The 17,439-nt window shown below is 56.3% G+C and overlaps 2 protein-coding genes across 5 annotated transcripts in view; both read left to right on the top strand.

The window, feature by feature from the left end:
• Window positions 1–16,288, top strand: part of SPTBN4 (spectrin beta, non-erythrocytic 4) — an 81,991-nt gene extending 65,703 nt beyond the window's left edge. For 2 of the 3 annotated variants that reach the window (XM_058706249.1, XM_058706250.1), the window contains 14 exons: window positions 1,923–2,201; window positions 2,294–2,424; window positions 3,315–3,519; window positions 3,837–4,217; window positions 5,351–5,595; window positions 8,453–8,591; window positions 8,685–8,769; window positions 9,148–9,344; window positions 9,904–10,523; window positions 11,530–11,599; window positions 12,214–12,506; window positions 13,669–13,842; window positions 13,993–14,035; window positions 15,240–16,288. In XM_058706249.1, the coding sequence (XP_058562232.1) occupies window positions 1,923–2,201; window positions 2,294–2,424; window positions 3,315–3,519; window positions 3,837–4,217; window positions 5,351–5,595; window positions 8,453–8,591; window positions 8,685–8,769; window positions 9,148–9,344; window positions 9,904–10,523; window positions 11,530–11,599; window positions 12,214–12,506; window positions 13,669–13,842; window positions 13,993–14,035; window positions 15,240–15,398 (3,021 nt within the window). In that variant the 3' untranslated portion in view covers window positions 15,399–16,288. The remainder of the gene's footprint in view (window positions 1–1,922; window positions 2,202–2,293; window positions 2,425–3,314; window positions 3,520–3,836; window positions 4,218–5,350; window positions 5,596–8,452; window positions 8,592–8,684; window positions 8,770–9,147; window positions 9,345–9,903; window positions 10,524–11,529; window positions 11,600–12,213; window positions 12,507–13,668; window positions 13,843–13,992; window positions 14,036–15,239) is intronic. The other variant, XR_009255609.1, reaches the window with a different exon arrangement.
• Window positions 16,289–16,672: 384 nt separating this feature from the next.
• SHKBP1 (SH3KBP1 binding protein 1) overlaps window positions 16,673–17,439 on the top strand; it is a 10,956-nt gene continuing 10,189 nt past the window's right edge. For both annotated transcript variants that reach the window (XM_058709527.1, XM_058709526.1), the window contains exons 1-4: window positions 16,673–16,810; window positions 17,026–17,079; window positions 17,230–17,275; window positions 17,382–17,439. The exon at window positions 17,382–17,439 is cut by the window's right edge and continues 16 nt beyond it. In XM_058709527.1, coding sequence (XP_058565510.1) covers window positions 16,725–16,810; window positions 17,026–17,079; window positions 17,230–17,275; window positions 17,382–17,439 — 244 coding nt within the window. In that variant the 5' untranslated portion in view covers window positions 16,673–16,724. The remainder of the gene's footprint in view (window positions 16,811–17,025; window positions 17,080–17,229; window positions 17,276–17,381) is intronic.

Raw genomic sequence — 17,439 nt, 5'->3', positions numbered from 1 at the left:
CAGTGGGAGAGCGCTGACTCCCCAGCTGATCAAGGTGGGGGTGCTTTTGAGCCCCAAAGATCTCTCTGGATCTCTGTTCCCTTCTCCGGGCCTTAGTTCCACATCTGAATTTTCAAATCACTTAGCCAAAGGACTCTTCAGTCAAAGCAACTCAGTCAAAGCCTAGTGTAAGACACATAAAAGAGGAATACTACAACTACCGATAATAATTACACATGGATTAAAAGACTTACTGTGTGCCAAGTGCCGTCCTAGGGGGGTATGTTGGTTGTGTAATTTAATCCCCACAGTAACACTACCAGCTATTCTCATTACCCCCTTTACCAAAGAATATGAGTTGGGAGAATGGGCACTGAGAGATGGAGGGGAGGTGGGTTTACAAATTATTCTCAAAAGTTTGTGACCACGCTGCACAGATGGAGGGTTTTTTTAGATTTCGTTCTTCTTCTTCTTCTTTTTTTTAAGTTTATTTATTTTGAGAGAGAGAGAGAGAGAGAGAGAGCGAGCTCATGAGCAGGGGAGGGGCAGGGAGAAGGGAGGGGAGAGACAATCCCAAGCAGGTTCCGCTTAGCATGGAGCCTGACTCTGGGCTCGATCCCACAACCATGAGATCACGGCCCGAGCTGACATCAAGAGTTGGACACTTGGGGCGCCTGGGTGGCTCAGTCAGTTAAGCAGCCGACTTCGACTCAGGTCATGATCTCAAGTCCCATGTCAGGCTCTGTGCTGACAGCTCAGAGCCTGGAGCCTGTTTCAGATTCTGTGTCTCCCTCTCTCTGACCCTCCCCCATTCATGCTCTGTCTCTCTCTGTCTCAAAAATAAATAAATGTTATATATATATATATATATATATATATATATATATATATATATACTCTCTAAAAAAAAAAAAAAAAAAGAGTTGGACGCTTAGCCAACTGAGCCACCCAGGCGCCCCAGCTTTCGTGTCTCTGTTTCGATGAACACACTCTTGGCCGTTGACAGTGTTGAGGACAAGCAGAACTGGCCTGTCCTTTTCACGGTTGAGGCAAGCAGTCAAGTGCACTTCGTGCTTAATGCTGGGGGAGCTCAGCTGTGCGTGCACAAGAGTGCTGGACACTCAGGAGCTGTTGGACGAGTGATAGCAGTTGGTACTGATTGAGCACCTACTGCATTCCAGGAACCCCACAAGGTGGATGTTAGGGCCACCACCAGCCATGTGCAGTTGGCAAGTTCCTCAACACCGCCCGCCCCCCCCCCCCCACCCCGCCGTGCCTCGGCTTCTCCATCTGTAAAGTGAGATAGAATGAAGTCAGACGCCTGGGGCTGCCATGAGGACCAGATGAGCTGCTACATCGTGCAGAGCGCTTGCTTGGCAAAGTGCCTGACAGCCAGGTAGCAGGCGCTCAGTGTCCGCAAGTATTATCTCCGTTTGCAACTTGAGGAAACTGAGGCACAGAAGCCAAGGAAGGCACACGGCAAGTGCAGAGCTGCTTGAGGGGGAACGTTGGAGGGTGATAGAAGTGTTCCACATCCTGCCCTGGGTACACGGTGTACCCACGTGTAAAAAGATTTGCACACTTCACTGCCCGTGAGTTAGACAGCCACTGCCCCTAAGCAACCTGATTCGCAGCCTGTTTCAACCATTAGAGGGTATCTGACACCACCAGGCGGCTTGGTTGAGAGCACAGTCTCTGGGGCCAGCGTCCTGTGCTCAAGTCCTGTCACCCCCTTACTAATTGCTTGTTTTCCCACCTGCAACATGGGGGTGTGAGTGAGCGAGTTACAGCAAACTGCTTCCGTGGTTCCTGGCACAAGGTGGAGGGCTATGGGCGGGGGGGGGGGGGGGGGGGTTCTGATGCCCTCCGTGGGCTGTGCACACGCGGTCCTGCCGGGCCTCGGAAAGCCCCTCTCCACCCACACCCCCACCTCCCGCCCCCAGGGCCTGCGACGGGAGATCCAGGCGCACGGGCCGCGGCTGGAGGAGGTGCTGGAGCGCGCGGGCACGCTGGCCTCGCTGCGTAGCCCGGAGGCGGAGGCCGTGCGCCGAGGTCAGGAGCAGCTGCAGGGCGCCTGGGCCGGCCTGCGGGAGGCGGCGGAGCGGCGGCAGCAGGTGCTGGACGCCGCCTTCCAGGTGGAGCAGTACTACTTCGACGTGGCGGAGGTGGAGGCGTGGCTGGGCGAGCAGGAGCTGCTCATGATGAGTGAGGACAAGGGCAAGGTGCGCCCGGGCTGGGGGGTGCGGGGGACCCGGGGGCTCTGGAGCCCGGGGCCGGCCGCTGCCGCCTCATCGCGGGCGCCGTGTGCCCCCAGGACGAACAGAGCACCCTGCAGCTGCTCAAGAAGCACCTGCAGCTGGAGCAGGGCGTGGAGAACTACGAGGAAAGCATCGCGCAGCTGTCGCGCCAGTGCCGGGCGCTATTGGAGATGGGGCACCCGGACAGGTGGGCGGACGGGGGCGGGGGGGCGGGGAATTGGGGTCAGGCGGGGGCGGAGCCAGTTCTTAAGGAATGGCCCAGCAGGATCTGAAGCTTCGCTGGTGGAAATTGGGACACGGTCCCAAATTGGACATTGGGGTGGGAGGGGCCCTCACTGCCCCGAGCTGGAGCCCTCGGATTTCAGCAAGTGGTTGGGGCCCCGGATGGAGGGGCAGTGCCCAGGGATGGTTGAGAGGGTGGGGCCAGGGGTACTGGAATTTGAGTGTAGGGATGCGAGGTGATGCCTCAGACTGAGGAGAGAAGGAAGAACTCAAGACAGGGAAGGGCCTTCTTTCCACCCAGTGTCTGGGAAGTGTCCAGAAGGACAGAAAACCCTGGAGTGCTGTGATTGGGTGTAGCCTGAGACCTCCTGGGTGGCCAGGTGTATGGCCTCCCTAAGGTCAAGAGTAGGGGCCATCTCTGGGAGGCCTGAACGAGGGTTGGGACCTGAGAGGGGGCCCAGGGTTAGACCTCTGTCCTCCTGAGCCAGGAGATGGACTGGAGGTGAGGTGCCTTGGCTGGGGACCCAAGTAGGGAGTCGGAAGCCCCGCCCAGGTCACTGGAAGGGCAGGGGGTGGGACCACAGAGAAGATGGGGGGGAAGGGGAGGGGCAGTGAGCTTGTCAAGCTTAGGGAAGCAGTTTCCCCTGAGCGCTGAGATAGATGCAAGTATTGGGTTCACTGAATCCAAGTCTTGCAGAAAACAGAAGCCCCCGCAAAGGAGTCCGAGCTGGTTCTACTGTGGCCGAAGGTTCAGAGGAAACACAGCCCTGCCCTGAGAGGGGGGTGGCAGGGGGTCACAGCTCTGTCCTGAAGTCTCGGGGGGCTCCATCCCTGCCCCTCCGTGTCCCCCATCAGCGAGCAGATCAGCCGTCGGCAGTCTCAGGTGGACCGCCTGTATGTGGCACTCAAGGAGCTGGGCGAAGAGCGCAGGGTGAGCCTGGAGCAGCAGTACTGGCTGTACCAGCTCAGCCGCCAGGTGGACGAGCTCGAGCACTGGATCGCGGAGAAGGAGGTGGTGGCCGGCTCCCCTGAGCTTGGCCAGGACTTTGAGCACGTCACGGTGAGCACCACCAGTCATAACATTAATACCCGCGGCTACCGCGTATGCTCCTGAGGTTCTCTGGGCCTCAGCTTCCCCAGCTCGAATCCGAGGATGATCATAGCACCCACCTCTTGGCTCTTTTGTGGGCCCCAAGAATTTACCAGAATGTAAGACACTTAGGACAATACCCAGCACACACGGTGCCCAAGATGGTGTCAGTTACTGTCATCGGATTATTTTTCTTGCTGCTGTTATTGCTACAGAGCAAGTGCTCTGTGGGCTGGAGGGGGCTCGTGTGTACAGGGCCTTGGCCCATGCTGTGTTCCTGGTGGCAGGTGCTGCAGGAGAAATTCTCCGAGTTCGCCAGTGAGACGGGCACGGCAGGGCGGGAGCGGCTGGCGGCCGTGAACCAGATGGTGGATGAGCTGATTGAGTGCGGCCACACGGCGGCGGCCACCATGGCTGAGTGGAAGGACGGGCTGAACGAGGCCTGGGCCGAGCTGCTGGAGCTTATGGGCACAAGGGCTCAGCTGCTGGCCGCCTCTCGGGAGCTGCATAAGTTCTTCAGCGATGCCCGAGAGCTTCAGGGTCAGATCGAGGAGAAGCGGAGGCGACTGCCCCGTCTGACCGCCCCACCTGAGCCGAGACCCAGCGCCAGCTCCATGCAGCGGACCCTGCGGGCCTTTGAGCATGACCTGCAGCTCCTCGTGTCCCAGGTGGGGCGCCGGTGGCCAAGAGGGGAGGTGGGAGGGCCTGGACAGCGTGGCCAAGGCATGTTGGGCTGCAGAGCAGGCAAAAGTCAGGCTGTAGAACAGATCGACATTAGACAGTAGAACAGATGAAAACAGACCACAGAACAGGGAGAAGCCAGATGATGGGGCAGGCAGAAAACCGCCTGATTGCTTGGTACGTAGAACTCAGGCAGTGTGGGGGGAAAGGTGGTACAGAATGTCTGATAGAAATCAGACAGTTTCTCCAATGGCAGGGGTTCTCCTAGAAACTGTGAAGGGAATCTTTTCCAAATCCACATGGAGAGCCTAAAGGAAATTTCAGAGGGTTAAGAGAAATTTGGCTCTGGGGCAGATAGAAATTTGATAGGTCTCGGATGGTATCCTATGATTTTCCTGCAAGAACTTTGATGGGAGTGGGTTTCATGGAAATGACAGTGGAGCTGTTAGACTGTCAGACTGTTAGAAATCAAGCAGAGAGACTGATAGTGATTAGGCAGTGGATCTGATAGAAATATGGTGGTCACTCCAAAAGAAGTCAGGTGGCTGAACCAATAGGGAGTGAGTGGCCGGTCTGGTAGAACTCACATGGCAAAGCCGATAGAAATTGAGTAGGAGACCTAATAGTAACTGAATAAGCATTCTGAAGGAACTTGGGCAGTAGGTAGTAAGTCTGAAAAAAAAAAAAAAAACTGAGTGAAGAAAAAAATGGACAGTATGTCTACTCAACATCAGGGTGGAAAGAGGTTTCCTGAAGGAAATCAGATCGGTCTGTACTGAGGTAGAGGCAGACCCAGTGGAAGTAGGGCTCTCAGACCAAAAGAAATCAGGCAGCGGACTGAAAGAAACCTGGTCATAGGTCCAAAAGCAGTCAGAACGCAGGTGAGTCAATGACAAACAGGCAGCAGACGTGAGTGAAACATGGTATGGGTCTAAGAAGCAATCAGGAAGTGGGCAACCCAAACAGAAATCAGGCAGCGGATAAGGGGGAGAGCCAGTTGTGGGATCACAAGGGTGGCGGCTCATTACACCTGGCCAGCCGAGGCGGGGCGGGGCCCGGATCCGGGGGGCGGGGCCTGGCTCCCGAGGAGGGCCGGCGCTGGACCTGGCATGCCCCGCAGGTACGGCAGCTGCAGGAGGGGGCAGCCCAGCTGCGGACGGTGTACGCGGGTGAGCACGCAGAGGCCATCGCCAGCCGGGAGCAGGAGGTGCTGCAGGGCTGGAAGGAGCTGCTGGCAGCCTGTGAAGACGCCCGCCTGCACGTCAGCTCCACGGCCGACGCGCTGCGATTCCACAGCCAGGCCCGTGACCTGCTCTCCTGGATGGACGGCATCGCCGGCCAGATTGGGGCAGCTGACAAGCCCAGGTGCCCCTCATCCCACCTCGGGCTCCCTACCTGCCTCTGGGCACCACCCCCCTCCCCGCCGCAGCCCATCGGCAGTCCCCTTCCCTGAAGAAATCTCAATACCCAACTGCCAGGCACTGGACGAAATGCTTCATGTGTGCTATGACCCCTTGTCAGGCCTGGCCTTGGCAGCTCAGGGCATCCTCTTTCCTTCTGGCCTTCCCAGTTGCCCACTGCTGCCCTCCCTGTGTCACATCACGGAGTGGGCTGCAGCCAGGATAGGGAAAGCAAGGTGTGGGACTGCATTTGTGGCTTAACCTAGTGGGTGGAGGGCACTGATTTATTGCTGACCTGATGCTTCAAAGTGAGCGGCCAACAGAAACCCATACTGCGGTGATGGGGACCCAAGGGCTTTCCATCACTTGGCCCCAGAAGTTGCAGTCGCTGAAGAGGAGAGAAAGATCGCATGGGAGGTTTCAGGGACTAAACCTGCACTCCCATCTGTCAGCCCAGGAGCCCCAACCTGTCTGCAGGGGAGGCTGGGAAATGTAGTTCAGCAGCATGTCCAGGAAGACAGGGATTTGGAGAGTGGTGACTCTGACTGTGAGGCCTTGCCTACGTTCATTTACTCAGCAAATATTTCTTGAATGCCTACTGTGCGTGGATGGTTAGCAAGACCAAGCTGCTTCCCTGATGCTGCTTACATTCTGAGCATAGAGGCAGGCAACAAATAAATTAAAAAGCACCTAATATTATTTCAGGTAGTAATAAGCGCTCGGAAGACAAAGCAAGGTAAGGGGATGAGGTGCTAGCTGGCAAGGCCTCTCTGAGGATGTGATGTTTGAATGGAGGCCTAAAGGAAGTGATGGTGAGTTGCGTAAAGTTTGGGGGAAGTGATGGTGAGTTGGGTAAAGGTTTTTTTTGGGGGGGGGGGAGAGTTTTCCAGGTGGAAGGATCAGCAAGTGCAAAGACCCCGAGGTAGGTTGTATTTTGAGGAGGAGCTAGACAATCATTATGATTGGATGGAGCGAGTGGGGGTGGGGGAGAGTAGAGAGTGGTAGGAAATGAGCTGGGAGGGGCAATAGGGCATGGTGAGGAGTTTGCCTTTTTCCCTGAGTTGGGAGCCGTGGGAGACTTCACTGCAGGGGAGTGATGTGATATGAGGTGCATTTGAGAAAGATTACTCCAGATGCCTTGTGGGAAAAGGAGTACAGAGAACAGGGGTAGAAACAGGTGCACCAGCCAGGAGGCTGCTGCTATAATCCAGGTGAGAGATGATGGGGGCTTGGTTCAGTGTGATGGTTGTAGAGATGGGGAGAAGTTATTCATTTTGAGAATTAAAAAAAAATGTTTATTAGGAAACATTTCAAGTGTACACAGGAGTCGTGATAACAGCACAGTGAACCCCCACGCAGAGAATGAACACCCATCAACATTTGGCCCACCCCCTTGCTGAGTTCTTTTAATACAAAATCTCAGAGGTGTCACAGCATTTCACAGTGTGTGTTTTAAAGTTATAGATGTCCGGTCTGACTGATGAATTAGCTTCAGGGGCTGAGAGAAAAAGAGGAGTCCATGGATGAATGGGTGAATTTACCGAGATGGAGAACTTCAGAGGAGGGCACTTTTGGGAAATAGATCATTCCAGACATACTAAGTCTTAGGCAGGAATCATTATAATTCAGGATCTTCAGAAGCAAGTTTGGCTGTATTAAGTCTTACAAAGCTATGCTTGCTGACTGGGGGAACCTTCAGAAGTTTGGGATTTGTTTCGGCATAGGATAGCTGAGAACAGCACTGTCCAGTAGATACATAATGCAAGCCACAGATGTGAGCCACATATATAATTTAAGCTTTTCTTGTAAACACATCAGAAAAGTACAGGGGTGTCTGGCTGTCTCAGGCAGTAGAGCACACAACCCTTGATCTCAAGGTTGTAAGTCTGAGCCCCAGGTTGGGTGTGGAGATTACTTTAAAAAAATTTTTTTTAACTCAATAAAAAAGTACAAAGAGGCAAGTGAAAATTAATTTCAGTGATTCATTTTACTAACCCAAATATATATCATTTCAACATGTAGTCAGTATTAAAATTATTGAGGAGCACCTGGCTGGCTCAGTCGGTAGAGCATGCGACTCTTGATCTCAGGATCATGAGTTCGAGCCCCATGTTGGGGGGTAGAGCTTATTTTTAAAAAATTAAGAATATATTTTAATGTTTATTTATATTTGAGAGAGAGAGAGAGTGTGAGCAGGGGAGGGGCAGAGAGAGGGAGATACAGAATCCGAAGCAGGCTCCAGGCTCTGAGCTGTCAGCACAGAGCCCAATGTAGGACTTGAACTCACAAATTGTGAGATCATGATCTGAACCAAAGTCAGGCGCTTAACTGAAATTGAGTTGCCCAGGCGCCCCCAAAATATTTTTTTTTAATAAATAAAATCATTGGGCTATTTTACAGTCTTCAGAATAGGATGTGTACTTTATACTTCAACACATCTCAATTCAGACCAGCCACATTTCAACGGCTTACTTGCTACCCAGGTCTAGCGGCTGCCTGCCATTTGGATAGCCCAGACTTGGAAAGTTCAGATCATTGGCCAGTGGAGCCTTCAGAAGCTTAGCTTTAAAAAGTTAGAACAATTAGATCTTGACGCCTGAGGTTAGAATCACCAGAATGTGCCATTTGAACACCTTGGAAAAAGTTGGAGTCACTGAGTCAGTGAAGAGCTTGGCCCCTCAGCACCTGGCCTGACAAGGTGGGTGTCCTGAGATGCTACCAAACAGCTGGCTCAGGGATCTGGGTTCATCCGGGACTGGCATCTGCCATGGGGGCCTGGAGAGGCTATCTGAGGCTCAGATTCCCGCCCCCGACCACTGTAGGGACGTGTCGTCAGTGGAGGTGCTCATGAACTACCACCAGGGCCTGAAGACTGAGCTGGAGGCACGGGTGCCTGAGCTGACAGCCTGCCAGGAGCTGGGGCGCTCTCTGCTGCTCAACAAGAGTGCCATGGCTGACGAGGTGGGAAGGGGCACGGGGGTGCCCCTCTGCCATCTGTGCCCGTTGGGGCAGGAACCTCCCTTGACGCCTCTCCTACCCACCCACCACTCCCAGATCCAGGCACAGCTGGACAAGTTGGGAACCAGGAAGGAGGAGGTGTCAGAGAAATGGGACCGCCATTGGGAATGGCTGCAGCAGAGTGAGTGGGGGCCCAGATGCATGGGGTTCAAGGGCACAGGGATTTGCATGTTTGGAAAGGCCCAGAGGGTGACCCAGCATGCTTTGTACACCACTCATGGGTGCCCAGCAGCAAACATGATGGCCTGGAGGGCGGCGGTGGACAAGAGGACTGTCTTGCCATTGAATCTCTGGTGGTGGACACCTAGGGGAGAAGCTGGTGCCCTCAGAAATACCCCCAGCCCCTCTCATTCCTGCAGAGCCCAGAGTGGTCAGGGCTGGGATACAGGAAGCGGGAAGATGTGGAGGGGGCAGGGTGGAGGGCCAGAGAAAACAGCCAGTGCCCTGTGAAGGGCCCACAGGTGCACCCTTCACCCTCACCCCCAATGTCTCCCCTCAGTGCTGGAAGTGCACCAATTTGCCCAGGAGGCAGTGGTGGCCGATGCCTGGCTGACAGCCCAAGAGCCGCTCCTGCAGAGCCGGGAGCTGGGCAGCAGCGTGGATGAGGTGGAACAGCTTATCCGGCGACACGAGGCCTTCCGCAAAGCGGCTGCAGCCTGGGAAGAAAGGTTCAGCTCTCTGCGGCGCCTGACCACGGTCAGCACCCGAGATCCTGCCCACCCCCCCATCCCCATCCATCTATATGAGACAGACATACTGGGACTGGAACTTGGTACTCAGTGCTGAGTTGAGTGAGGGCTGAGGCAGACCCTCACTGGGCTCCCAGTCCAGTGGGGGAGAGGAAGGGGACAGACCTGTCACCAGACAGTGACAGCCCAGGGCTGGGATGGGGGAAACACAAGGTGCTGTGGGAACCCGGAGCACTTGTCCTGGCGTAGGGGGAGGCCTATCTGAGTGAGACTTGAAGAATGAGGAAAGACCCTTGTTTCAATGCCCTGGGTTAGGGGACATTCAGGAAGGAGGCAGTGGGAGTCAGAAAGTCACCTAGAGAAAGTGATTATTTAGCCGATTCTTAACACTAGATGTTTGACAAGGAAGAAAGGAATTAAGTTCCTGGCAGGGAGAAAACATGGACGCAGGCCTGCACAACCTTGCCTTGTCAGTAATAGAAACTATTAAACTGCATGGTGTGGGAGACAACCCAGACCGCCCACCCCCACACCCCTTTACCTGACCCTGGCCCCTCCGTTCCCAGATAGAGAAACTCAAGGCGGAACAGAGCAAGCAGCCCCCGACGCCCCTGCTGGGGCGCAAGTTCTTTGGAGACCCCACGGAACTGGCGGCCAAGGCAGCGCCCCTACTGAGGCCAGGGGGCTACGAGAGGGGCTTGGAGCCCCTGGCTCGTCGGGCCTCGGACACACTGTCCGCAGAGGTGCGGACCCGGGTGGGGTACGTGCGCCAGGAGCTCAAGCCCGAGCGCCTCCAGCCGCGCATCGACCGGCTGCCGGAGATCCCGGGGAGGGTGGAGACTCCAGCCCCGCCGGCCGCACCCGAGGATGCGGCGGAGACCCCCGGGGCCCTCGCGGCGGCGGAGCAGGTCCGGCCGCGCCCAGAGCGCCAGGAGTCAGCTGATCGCGCCGAGGAGCTGCCCAGGAGGCGGCGACCGGAGCGTCAGGAATCGGCCGATCAACCCGAGGAGGCTGCGCGGAGGCGACGGCCAGAGCGGCAGGAGTCCGCGGACCACGAGGCGGCACACAGCCTCACCCTGGGCCGCTATGAGCAGATGGAGCGGCGGCGCGAGCGGCGCGAGCGGCGGTTGGAGAGACAGGAGTCCAGCGAACAGGAGATGCCTACCAGAGGAGAGCTGGCCAAGGGGTGAGGCCCTCAGGTGCCCAGGGAATGAGGGAGCGGGGACACGGAGAGCTCCTGGAGCCACGCGGGCCCGTGGGGAGGGCTGCTGGGGCTCAGAACTGCTTACTGCCCTGGTACCCATTTTGCAGAGGTGCAAACAGGCTGAAGGAGACGAGGAGAGGTGCCCATGGTCCCACAGTGGCAGTTCTGTAGGAGGAAAGGACTTAGCTACTGAGTTCTGGCCCCTGCCTAGGTGGCCCAGGCAGGGATTTTGTCCTCCCTGCACCTCAGTTTCTCTACTGGGCTAATGGTGAAACCATCTTCTAACCCTTCATCACAGTCTTTCTCCGCCATTTAAACTGGGGGCTACTGTCATCTCCATTTTATGGATGGGGCAACTGAGGCTCAGAGAGGGCAAGTCGATCAGTTTGGATGAAGCAGGACTGGAACCCAGGCCTTTCAGAGTCCAGTGTTAACCAGAGCATGATGGGCAGATTGATCTTATCAGCTGTATCCCCACTAAGAGACCATTGGTCAAATATGTTTTGGAGACAATGACTTCTTGACTCCTTTTTAATTTTGTATATCATGAACGTTTGCTGAGTCCCCATTCTGTATGTGGTATGTGCTAGAGCAGTGGCCACACCAGCCTCAGCCCTGTTTGGGTGGAGATCCCAGTCCAGCGGGGGAAACAATGGATAGTGATGACCCAAAATGACCAAAGAAGTCCGAGGGGCTTGGGATCTCAGGGAGTGGGTGGGGAAAAAAGGCAGCATAATGTACAAAGGCTTGAAGGCACCAGTTTGGATTTTTCTCTGGCTGAAACTCAAAGGAGAGGTTCTGTCCTCCAGCAGACATGTTCCAAGTACCTATGGTGTACGAGGCAAGCATCTGAGAAAGGTAGCTGAAGAAGTGAACAGGGGCCTGGCATCTCAAGCTAAGAGGTGGAGGCTCCTCCAGCAAAAACCAAGCTGGCCCCTGGGAGAGGGCGTCCCCAGTTCCATTGGGTCTTTCGGCCTCCCCCTCCCAGGAAGGCCACCCTGGCTGACATTGTGGAGCAGCTGCAGGAGAAAGAAGCAGGCCCAGGGCTCCCTGTTGGGGTAAGTTGAGCCTCAGGATGGGTGGGGGTATGGGGAACCCTCTCCTCCCAGCAGGAGTCAGAAACACCAATGCCTAGCCCTGCTTCCCACCTCTCCCTCCCCATCTGAACCCTGCAGAGATTCTCAGGGGGTGATGGAAAGGGCCCCCAGATGCCTCCCACAAACTGAAAATCTCTCCTTAAGAAAGATAAGGCCACCAACCTAAGGAGACTCCTACTCCCCTCTACACACAGACAGACTCCACACTCTTCCCACACCTGTCCTAGACTTTCTCTAACCCGGTGGGGGGTTCACATATCCTCACAGACAGCCACACACACACAGAAGTCCCAGATTCCTCCTACAGACAGCCGGGACATCAACGTGCCTGCACACCCACCTCCAAAGAGCTAGCGCTTTCCTCCCTAAGATCGAGAGCGATTACAAACCCAGGAGTCCTGACAGTCTCACTCCCGACACCGATGGGGCCCCTAAAAGTTGGGTCTCCAGCCCTGAGGCCCTCCCATACTCGCCTCCAAGACAGATGGGACCCCCCAGACTCGCGAGTCCCCCAGGCAGATGACTCCAACACCCCCCCTATGGACAGCACCCCTCTTCCCCCTCCCTCCACACAGCCGTCGCTGCCTCAGCCTCGTGAGCTTCCCCCAGGCCGCCTGCCCAACGGGCTTGAGCCGCCCGAGCGGACACCTCGGCCGGACCGGCCGCGGGCACGGGACCGGCCCAAGCCGCGACGGCGGCCGCGGCCCAGAGAGGGTGGTGAGGGCGGGGGAAGCCGGCGCTCGCGCTCCGCCCCGGCCCAGGGCGGCTCCGCCCCCGCGCCTCCGCCACCGCCCACTCACACAGTGCAGCACGAGGGCTTCCTGCTGCGCAAGCGCGAGCTCGACGCTAACCGCAAGTCGTCCAACCGGTGAGCGTGTGGGCGGGGTTTTGGAAGGCGGGTCCCAAGCTCAGAGTGTCCAATAAATGAATAGATGGGCCTGGGGGTGGTACTAAACTTCCTGGAGTCCTACGGGTGGCGGGGGTAGGCGGGGCCTGAAGAGGGGCGGGGCTCCAAGGACTCGAATCTTTGAATTGGAGGAACGGGACTTAGGGTTTAGTTCGGTGGCCAAGGGAGTGGAGCTTAGGTGGGGAGCTGGACCGTAAAGGAAGAAAATATTCCAAATGTAAATAAATTGCCACCCAAACTCATAGCAACCAACTCAGGAGCTAACTATAGAGCTAATGGCAAATTGGATCTGGGGTCTAGCCTACAAGGTTCCAATGGTTTGTAAGGTGAAGCTTGGAGAGGTCATCCAACCTCTCAATGAATGGGGTGGATCCATCCTCGAAGTTTCAAATTGTTGCCGGGGTGGCTGGAGAGGTCTGAAAAGGGACAGAGCCCAAGCTCTGAGGTCTGAGGTAGGGGGCACATGCAGATGTCTAAATAGCGACTTACTCTTGGAGTTCAGCTCATGTTTGTCCAACCCTTTTTTTGTCCAACTGTGAGGCAGAATCTGGGGAGAGGTGGCCAGCGATCAGAGTGAGGCCTAGACCCAAGATGTGTAAAGAGCAAAACAGGTTGAGGTTTTGCCTTGAGGCAGTCTTTTTTCCTGGTAGTGAGGCCAAGGTGGGAATAAAGGGGCACCTTCTGTGTATTTCACTCAAGAGACTTCCTTCTCCTTTGAGGCTTTGGCCGAATAGGAGATAGGCATTTCTCATACAAGACACAAGACGCAGAGATCTCCTTTCAGGGGATTCCATGGTGGGTGAAGGAGTAGGCAAGGAACACGCCCAAGCAAAGGCTTATGGAGAAGACAGCTTAAGTCTTGCCTTCAGGAAATTCAGTATGGGAGGGGAAATGGAAGGGCAGGCCCAGCAGGGGTCAGCATAAGGCTTGGAACTGAGAGTCTTAGAGTCTCCCCTCAGCTCAGGAACATCCATAAGGAAGAGCACCCCAGACACATGGCCCGGCTAAGGCAAAGGCCCAAGAAGAAGGAAGGCTCAGGTGTTTTCAGCCATGAAAGGTATTAATGAAGAGTTCCCAGGCAGAGTGCTGTGACTCTGCCTTGAGCCCCATATCGTCACCCCAGGTCTTGGGTGAGCCTGTACTGCGTTCTCAGCAAGGGGGAGCTGGGCTTCTACAAGGACGCCAAGGGTCCGGCGTCTGGGGGCACACACGGCGGGGAGCCACTGCTCAGCCTGCACAAGGCCACCAGCGAGGTGGCTAGTGACTACAAGAAAAAGAAGCACGTCTTCAAGCTCCAGTGAGCCCCCCAATGGGCAAGGGGGAGGGATCCAAGGCCCGACTCCCCTCCTCCCCCCAGCAATACCCTGCTTCCCTGGAGGATAGTTGGTGGATGGGTGGGCCGGGCCCCTGCCCCAGATTCCCCAAGTTCTGTGTCCCCTTCCTACAGGACCCAGGATGGCAGCGAGTTTTTGCTCCAGGCTAAAGATGAGGTGAGATCTGGTCCTTTCTCTCCCCTCTCTGGACCTCAGGGGCAACCTGGCTGGCTGGTTTCTGGCCCAGAGTGATGCAACTGTGAGCCAGAAACACAAGCCAGAGTCACCAGGCTATGATGGGAAAGCCTATTGACAGTGAGAGCCCAGAGGAAGTTCCTAACCTAAGGAGGGGGGGAGGGGAGGCAGGGACCTGGAGGGCTGCCTGGAAGCCCCAGGACAAAGTCCAACCTCCTTGCCTTGGCCCCTGAAGCACCACTGGAAAGATAAAAGATGGGAGTTAGTGAAAAAATGGGATGATACAGGCAGAGAAGAACCAGAGGTGCAGAAATACAAAGCATTAACTGAGCTGGTGGAGGGTTCAAGGAGGAAGGATCCCAGAAAGGTTCCCAGGGGTTGGATCTCACAGAGTATTGTGGGCCATTTGAAGGGGGTTGGAGTTTGTCCTAAGGGCATTGGGAAGCCATGGCAGAGTCTGAGCAAGATTGGGGGGTAGAGGTTACAGTGATGTCTAAGAAAGATCCTTTGGCAACAATGTGCAGGGTAGACTGGGGAGAGGGAGAGAGGAGGTGTGGAGCCCAGGAGGCAACCAGGACAGGCACCCACATGTGAGGGCACAAGGCTGGCCCCCAGCCGGACTGTGGGGAGGGGAGGAGGGGGTGGAAGAGAGTGAACAATGGGACTGAGGCTAAGGGGAGAGGTCAGGGGAGGAGCAGTCATGGAGGTGGTTTAAAGAGATGTTGAAAATAATAATGCTCATCTCATTCATTCTTACCAGAGGCTCTGGGGTAGGCCTGTATTCTCTCCCTGCCAATTTACTTTTAACATGGAGATGAAAACAGTTTTCCATTCTAGGGTTCTTATGAGAACTAAGTTGATACATACAGAGTACTTACATGGCCTGGTAAAGGTCAGTGCTCTATAAATGTCGCTGATGTTATCATTGTTTGTGTTGTTGTTTATCCCTATAGTGGGTGTTAGATATAATCCTATTGCATAGGATTAAGTGAATTAATCCACAGAAGCACTTACAACAGAGCCTGGCACATCTTGAAGTGCTATGCGACGGTTTGCATTATTGTTATCACCCCCATTTAATAGACTGGAAAACGGAAGTTCAGAGGGCAGTCCGATTCCAGGCTCATCTGTTACTCAGTCTGCCTTCTTCCAAATCCGGACTCTGTGCCCTGTCTCTCTCCCCCAGGAGGAGATGAACGGCTGGCTGGAGGCTGTGGCCGCTTCAGTGGGAGAACACGCCGAGATCGCCCGCTGGGGGCAGACACTACCTACCACGTCCTCCACGGATGAGGGCAACCCCAAGCGGGAGGCAGGGGAGCGCAGGGCCAGCGGGCGCCGGAAGTGACTTCCCACCCCCTGGGCCTGACCCATCCCCGCCCCTTCTCTCCGCACTGTGGGCACAAAGACACTTTCTCTTCCGCAGGGGCGGGAGCCCCTAGTTCCACCAACACTGCGGACGCGCCAAGATGGGCACTGGAAAGGAGGGGACTTCTGCACTCCAGGAAGTGGTGGGGGGATTGCTGCCCCTATAGCCATATCTCGGCCCCTTCCTGCTCGCCACCCCACCCCAGGTGCTGGGGCTCCATTATTTTTATGCAATAACTGAGTTGGGAGGGGCGGGTAAGGGGCCAGTTGAGCCAAGCCCCCTGCCCCGATCCCCAGATCCTGCCCCAAGAAGCTGGGGTGGTAGGGGCGATAATTCCTGCCCCCCTCTCCGCCCTAGGGATGGGCATGGGGCCGCTGGTGAGGTCCCCTGGACCATCCAGGGTGCTAGGGGGTGGGGAGGGGACGTCTCCTCCCCACCTTTACCTCACTTCCAATGCTGCCTTGATCTCTGTCTGGGAAGGAGGAGTGAAGGGGCCTTAGCCCCTGCACTCCGCCGTCTCAGAGCCATGCGGTTAATTCCTGACTTAGTTTATTTTTGCAAAACGTCGACCTCCTCCTCCCCCGCCCCGCATCCGCGAAGGCTTTTAATGGGAGGGGCGTCAAAGCTCAAAACTGTCTTCCTCTCTCCTCCCCCCTCCAGCTGTAAATGCCGCTACGTGAGGGGAGGGGCGAGGGGAAGCCCTCCCCCCTGCATGCTTCTGGCAGAAGCACCTCCCTAGGGAGTGGGGGAACCGGGTTGTGGGCAGCCCCCATAGCCACCTGGAGGAGCCGCTGGGGCCCAGGGGTGTGGGGCGGTGTGGCAGGCGCACACTGTATGTACCTATAATAAATACTTTGGCTTTGACGGTCTATGCTGGTTTGTTCGCGTTTCATGGGCTGCGCCTGAGAGGGGGTGCGGGGGGAGGGGAATGGAGGGTGGCGCGGGGAGAGACTGCGGCTGCAGAGAACATTTAGATGTCCCCTTGATGTGAACTAACTTCGGGGTCTAAACACACGTCCCCGACGAAGCACCTAGATTCCATTCCTAAAATGGGAACCATTCCTAGAGGAATGTTTTGCTAGCCCTTGTAACTAAACTTCCCCAAAACAGCCTTGCGGTGCGCCCCGTCCAGCACAGGAAAGGCGGGTCCCTTTAAGGAGGCGGAGAATTTAACTGCGACGGGTGAGCGCTGTGTCCAATCGCCGGTGGCTCTGGGAGTCTCCAGGCCAATGAGCAGGCAGTGGGGGGCGGGACCCGAGTGTAGACCCGGAAGCGGGTGCTGGCCGGCCGGCTCGCCCGGGGGCCATGGCAGCCGCGGCACCTGCAGCAGAAGGGGTCCCGAGTCGGGGGCCTCCGGGGGAGGTGATTCATCTGAACGTGGGAGGCAAGAGGTGAGTGTAGGAGATTCCTGAGGCCCCCACCTCGGGGACCGGGAACGGGGTGGGAGTACCGCCTCTCTCTTGGGGAATCCCTGTCCATCAAGGATTGCTCCGCCCCCTGCTGAAAGCGCGAGTGCTCGGACTGGCGCCCGGGATGGCGGTGGGGTAAGGAGCTACGTTCCTTCCCTCCTTCCATCCCCTACTGTGCGCTCACTTTCCCCGCTTAGGTTCAGTACCTCTCGCCAGACTCTCACCTGGATCCCAGACTCCTTCTTCTCCAGGTGATCGGGAGAGACAGTTTGGGTCGGGTGGTGGGGGGCAGGACGAGAGGGTATGGGAAAACCTAATGCCCCACTCACCCTCCCCACCCTCCACCCCCTTCACACACACACCCTTGCCCTTTACACCTACTCTGCATCCCCTCCCTACAGTCTTCTCAGCGGACGCATCTCTACACTGAAAGATGAGACTGGAGCTGTGAGTAGGGCAAGAGCTGAAACGGGGCAGCGGGTAGGAGGAGGGACAGGAGCCCCACTCAGCCCCGTGTTTTGTCCCATCCATCATCTGCCCCCCCTTCCCGCAGATCTTCATCGACAGGGACCCCACCGTCTTCGCCCCCATCCTCAACTTCCTGCGCACCA

Source organism: Neofelis nebulosa, chromosome 17 (genome assembly GCF_028018385.1).
Source record: "Neofelis nebulosa isolate mNeoNeb1 chromosome 17, mNeoNeb1.pri, whole genome shotgun sequence".
In the NCBI taxonomy this organism is placed as follows: Eukaryota; Metazoa; Chordata; class Mammalia; order Carnivora; family Felidae; genus Neofelis; species Neofelis nebulosa.
This window is presented reverse-complemented; position numbering and strand designations above follow the sequence as displayed.